Genomic DNA, 6,593 nt, shown 5'->3' with positions numbered 1-6,593 from the left:
GATTCTCAAAATTTCAAAAAAATAAAAATAAAAATAATTTTTTTTTTTTTTGGTGTTTTGAGGTGGTGTTGGGGTGATTCTCAAAATTTTAAAAAAAAAATTATTTTTTTTTGTTTTGAAAAACTAACAAAAAGAACGTATTTTCAACAATTTCAAAACAAAAACTCAAAATACAAAACTCAAAATGAATTCAAAACTCAAAACACAAAACTGAAACACAAAGAGAACACCCCCTAAGATTTGAAATTGTACCACTACTACTTGAAAGAAAGCTAATGAAAGAACAATCCTGCTACTCAGCTAGGCATAAAACCAGGGTTGGGAACATGTATTTTAATATTGCTGTGGTGGCCCACAAGGCACAATAAAAAATAAAATAAAAAAAGAGTAAAAAGATTTTATGAAACAAAACAAAACGTAAGAAACCGTGACTGATTTTCTCTTTGTTCCCAAACCCTTCGTTCTGCCGCCGACCGGAGCACCTATAGTCGCCGATCAAGAAGAGGGGGAAAATGGGAAAAAAAAAGTAACTCATTTATCTCCAACATTTGAAAGCCGAAAGTTGACCACAAATAATCCTCTTAACCAATTCAAATTCCTTCAATATTTTTTTCCAATCTAAAGGAGCAATTAAAATCCAAAGTCAGTTGGTCCACTTTAATATTAGTAATCATGCTTTGTCCTGTAAAAGAAGAAGGGATGAAAAGCAGTCTTTTATCACAGAAGGAAATTTGGAAAGCATCTTTCTTAATTTTAGTAACAGTATATCACAAGGGTTGATGAAATCCACCTATTTTTACTTCAATAATTAAATTCACTGATTTTGATGAAAGTTCTTTAATGTGAAATGGACAAACAACGATTCCTCACCAAGTTGTAAAGTTCAAAGAGCAGGGATGATTCGTCAGCGATGGGTGCTCCGTCGGCAGCGGGATGTTTGCCGGTTTTGCTTTCCCACTTCTGTGGTTAATCCCTTTTGTCTAGTTTCAGCCAAGCTTTCTTTTTTTACGTGTTTTAAGCCTTATTATTATTATTTTTAGCTGTGCAATTTTGCCACCTTAGCAAATTTCAAATCCCTGTTTTTATCTGTTTTTATACCTGGCTGAGAAGCATTATTCATGAAAGAATTTCATTTATTTAGAAAAATAAAGTCATGAAGTGAGAAAAAAAAAAAAAAAAAGTTCAAAAACTTACTTTGACGATCAATCAGATGTTGGTTGGGAATGGTATTTGGTCTTCCAACTTCAATTTCAATCTGGTTATCCATGTTTGCAACTGCCTGAGAACTGAAAGCTTTCGAGTTAGAATGTAAAAAAGTAACATTGGTACATAAGAGGATGGTCGATAATATAAAGAATAAATATGATAACATTTCAAGACTAATTGTAACACTATCATTGCGCTTTCATTTAACTACTCATAAGATAAATAAATAATATTGTTATCAAATTACTGGAACAGTACGTATTTCACTAAATATTGGTGTGGGGGGTTGGGGGGCGGACAGAGATTGCTCAACAAATCATAAATGTCCACTTGCAAACTATTTTGAAATCCGAAATTGTCCACATGCAAACTGTGAGGTTACCGCTCTCTAACCTATTTCAGGGTCATGGGGTTTTCCCATCTGTATACAAACTCAACATTGATTAAATTTAAATAATTGAACGAGTTTTTTGCATTTTGGTGAAGGGAGTTGCCATCCACGGAAGTATGCTGCAATGGCATCTATTCAAAAGAGACGAGTTGATTTGTATTGGATTCCTATACAAAAGTTGAAACGTTGGAGAACAAAAAATAAACACTACATAAAAAATTATTATGTTGTTTTATCATGAATCTCCTCGTTGAAGAGTAATAAAAGGGGATATTGAAGAATCATACACATGAATTATATTTAATTGTGTTAGCGGCAATGGTTGCAAAGGATGGGTTGGGTCATAGGTGGTCGAAATAATTTGCATTTGGTCCATTAGAAAATGAGATATGCACAGGGGAGGCTGGACCGGCCTACAGCCGTGCTAGCTCCAGCTTAAGATCCTCCAAAATTTGAAGTGTTCAAGATCCAAAAACATAGTAACAGTCCATGCTTAAGACATGAAACTGTGAATGATTTTGCAAATAATCAATACAGAGCAAAGGAGGGCCGTACCTTTAGGAAATGATTGCAAATCTAATCTGATAAAGCTAAAAAGAAGTCTAAACTAGATAAAGACACACAGTTTAACGGATTGAAGCATAACTAAATACAAACTAGTTTTACTATAGAGAGAGAGAGAGAGAGAGAGAGTGGAGAAAGAGTGAGAGGAAGAGGAATAACACGATTTTGGAGAAAGGGTGAAGAGGATTGTATTATTTATAGCGGGAAAGGTGGCTGGATCTTTCTGGGTAGACCTAAGGAAAGTGCAATTTCCTAGGTTTGCTTATAGCCACAGACAGCTCATTTTACTGGTTTTATGTGAAAATGGGACGGGGGATTCAGGAGTGGGGTTGTTTGTTATAAATCAGTGAAGGTTACTGAATTTTGAGCGGAACTTCATTTTAGCAAGTCAGCTTTTTTATGTTCCAAATTCATGATCGAAGGTTTAATTCATTATTATACATGAATTTATTATAGTACTTTCTTAAATTTCAAACCATACTCCCTAAATTCCTACATCCGTCCCTACAAATGTGTCAGTCTTGTTTGTATATTTCACTGTCAATTGGATAGTTTTTTTTAACTACAAACCATGGTGCTACGTAAATAACAAGCAGAGGACTAAAATTATTAGGAAAATAGAACTGGGACCTATTTGTTAATACATGACTAGGTTGAAAGCTGATACTGGAAATTTTCCTCGCCCTTCAGTCTTTGTTTGTGAAAAACGTGGATGTTTGATTATCATAATTGTAACACGAAGTTTATCATGTTACATTCTCATTAGAGAAATGTTACATATACAGAAATCTTTGATAATTTTTTTAACAATTGTCAATTGGCAAGTATTCATTGGATGTTAAACACAAAACACATTTAAACTAGTTAATGTAGTGTTGTCATCTCATCATCTGTAATGCTTTATGTAATTTTCATGTGTATACACATGTTTATTCTTCTTATTATCACTCTAAGCCAAGGAAGTCCGATGTGTGTGATTGCTAAAATCCATGAATGCTCAATAATTAGTTGTCGAAGTTCGTCATGTTATACTAAAAGTCAAAGTCATTGTCGTTCAACAGTTCTTTTTAAAGACAAAGTAAGTCAAGTTAGTTACTTAATTAGAAGCATTATGCTGGATCGCTTAGAAATATATATTAAAATTAGGAGCTCAATTTATAAAAATTAATGTTGTTAAAAATCGGTGCAAACCTTATTATGCTATTATATATCTTATATACAATCAATATTAAATATCCCTAAACAGTATAAACAAAGAGAGGACAACAAAAAGGATACCTCATCACACAAGCCTTGAGATAGTTTGAATTGAACTATTACTTTCGAAGTCAAATGTAACCATTGTCAAGTTAAAAGGCCGTTCCTTATTTCAAGGAAGATCGAACCGAAACTCATGCCAAGCTCCTGAGGTGAAAAACAAAAGAGCTTGGTCCGGCAATAGAAAAACTTGGACGACATCAAAGTGCTAAACTCAACAAAGACTAGAACCACCCATTATGTATGATTCACGCATTACTTGTTAGGACTCGGGATTGAGGAGTAGTCCAAACATATATAAATTGATTTACGTTTTCATCTTTATTTGACGTGAGATTCTATCCTTAACATGTTCCTGCAAGATGATGATTTATTTAAACAAATAAATCGTGAAATCAATTTGCTCATTTTTTAAGTCTTAATCGGATCGAATTATTCGTTAGAACTTAATGGGCTCTGATACCATATTAATACTTAATGTTCCATTTTAAAATGTCAACCTTATTCATTTTTCACTTTTTTAATTGCTTTTCTCATTGCTAATTATTTTTTCTTCTGCTTCTTAAAACCTTCTATCTTATTGAGTTTTGGGTAAAGATTGAAAAATAATTAAGGATTAATTTAGTAAATGATAATTACTACTAATATTTGTTATGGAATGTTTTTATGTTTTTGCAGTTGGAAAATAGTAAAATCTTATACATTTTGGCAAAGAGGGTTAGAAGTTGACGTCACAATAGTACAAAATTTACCTTGTGTATAATATAATTTAACAGGGACAAAACTTTTGAGGATAATTAGAAATCAAACTAACAATTCCGATATTAATTTGTTATGAAAAGATAAGAGATTAAAACAATTATATGAAGGAAAGATCACCAAAACAGAAAAAGAAAATAAATTCACCAGATGGAGATTTTATAATAATATGAAAAAAGAGAATAAAAGTTATGTGTTTACAATGTTTCTAACTTATTTTAAAATACAATGAAGAGCCAATTACATATAGGGAACAATCCAAGTCCTAGAAGTGAGTTGTAGATGAATCAGAATGTCTAAAAGTTTCCTTATCTTGATTTTTTTAAGTTCAACACAAATTCCAACTTCCAAATAGAATTTCAACTGGAATTTGTCCAATAGACTTTGAATACGATTCCAATTGCATTCTAAATAGAATCCCTTTTAATGTGCACTTTAATTAGAACTCCCAATTATCTTCAATAAAGGATTCGGGTCACATTTAAATTCTAACAATCTCCATCTTGACACGAATTTTACTACAATGAACAGAATTTAAAAAGAATCCACCTGGAGACAAATTCCACGGCAAAGAATAAACTCAAACTCTTTAACGAAATACACAAATGAATTTTTCCATCAACAATTCTAACCGGAATAATCTCCACCTCTGATATCCCAACTGGGGGCAAAAGTGATCACCAAACTGGGGTGACACAAGCCATGTAACAGAATTACAACTAAATGCATCAAAAGAAGGATCTTGGCTAGAATTAGCACCCTAAATCGCATTCAAAACATCAATAAAATCAGCAAAATTATACCTATGTGGAATCTTATAGGTCTATTTCTAGCAAGTGAATGCGATGATACCATCGATAGTGGTGGCAAGATGGATTTACCTATATTTTTAAAATTCAACTGAGATGTATTCTTAAACGAAAACTCCAAATTAGACTCCAACGGTATAAAAGCCAACTCTAAATCCACCCGAGTTCTTAAAACATGCTAATTACTCGAATATTCTGTATCACCTTTCAAGATATATAAATTAGATTTTCTATGTCCCATCAAAACAACACGGGCTCCTTTGATAACTTTTTGGACTCCACATTCAACAATGTACATGTTCCCTTTTGAATCAATGGTACTTAAGAAGATAAGATTTTTCTTCAGATTTGGAATATGCCTCACTACATCAAATATTTTAACAGCTCCATCAAAACATCTTTATTTTGACCCCAACAAACACTAGCTATCTGACAAGGTCTGTTATTATCGGTCATCACACCACATTTTGAAACTTCTTCATATGTTGAAAACAAACCCGATTAGGAGTCATATGGAAAGTGCAAGCTGTATCCAAAATCCAAGCTTTGTCCGGTTTGGAGTTATCATCAGATATAAGTATAAGCTCTACATCATAGCAAGGATTTTTCTGCAATACTTGTTTTTCCTGAAGTTTCTGATTGTTGATTTGGAGTTGACTTTGATTTACTCTGCAACTTATAACAATCATTTACCAAATGCCCATTTTTCTTGCAATAATTACAAAATTTGAAGTTAGATTATGACTTCTCCTCGAACGACCACCATGAACAATGAGACCATCTCCATGATCCCCATATGCTACATGATGCTTTATCTACTTCTTTGAATATAGAGCATGATAGACATTACAACAAAATCAATCCCAAGTCATCTTCATCTTATTTGACCTCCAAGGTCTTCAGATCAGCGACGATTTCTTTAAAAACATCTAGGTGGTCCTCTAGAGATGTACATTCTGTCATACGATGAGAATATAAACATTGGTTCAGATAAAATTTGCTACTAAGACTCTTCGTCATGCATAATTGTTCCAATTTTAGGCTGATTTCTCCTTCAAAACATCCTGAAGAATATTATTGGAAAGATGAAGATGTATTTGAGATAGGGCCTTAGGATCCATCCGTTGTTTCTCTTCCATAGTCCAAGTTGTGGGCATCTTGTCAAATCCCAATAATGCGTCATCCAAATCCATCTGAGGAAGTACTGCTCACATCTTTACCCGTCACAAAGAGAATCTTGTATTGTATCAAATCGCGGAATATTGTACTTCAAAGTTGTCATCATGAAAAAAAAATCTGAATTTTCCAAGAACTAAGCCTGAGCCCTCATACCTTGCAGAAGTTCAAAGTATATTCAAGAGAATTGATCAAATGCCATTAATTTTTTTGAACTGGTCACAAATTCAATTAATAATATTTCTGCAATGATAATTAAAGTTATTGGATCCGGTGAGTACTTTGTAAATTACATTAGGGGCTGTTTTTCAATTTTCAATTTTCAATTTTAGAAAATAGATTTAAATTACCCGAGCGTTGCTCAATCGCCACCGAGGTAAATGATTAGTTATCAACAATGTTCAATCGATGTTCTTCAAAAATCACTATAT

The 6,593-nt window shown here is 33.0% G+C and overlaps 1 protein-coding gene across 2 annotated transcripts in view; it reads right to left on the bottom strand.

Moving 5' to 3' along the window:
* The window catches only part of LOC111379707, a 6,342-nt gene extending 4,031 nt beyond the window's left edge, over positions 1 to 2,311 (bottom strand). Inside the window, exons 1-2 of one of the 2 annotated variants that reach the window (XM_023003142.1) lie at positions 2,153 to 2,311; positions 1,195 to 1,286 (exon numbers count right to left, since the gene is read on the bottom strand). In XM_023003142.1, the coding sequence (XP_022858910.1) occupies positions 1,195 to 1,267 (73 nt within the window). In that variant the 5' untranslated portion in view covers positions 1,268 to 1,286; positions 2,153 to 2,311. The other variant, XM_023003141.1, reaches the window with a different exon arrangement.
* Between the last annotated feature and the right edge of the window lie 4,282 nt (positions 2,312 to 6,593).

The sequence above is a fragment of the Olea europaea genome, unplaced genomic scaffold, assembly GCF_002742605.1.
Source record: "Olea europaea var. sylvestris unplaced genomic scaffold, O_europaea_v1 scaffold2026, whole genome shotgun sequence".
NCBI classification, from domain to species: Eukaryota; Viridiplantae; Streptophyta; class Magnoliopsida; order Lamiales; family Oleaceae; genus Olea; species Olea europaea.
Note: the sequence above shows the minus strand (reverse complement) of the source record. Positions and strands in the feature narration are given on the sequence as shown.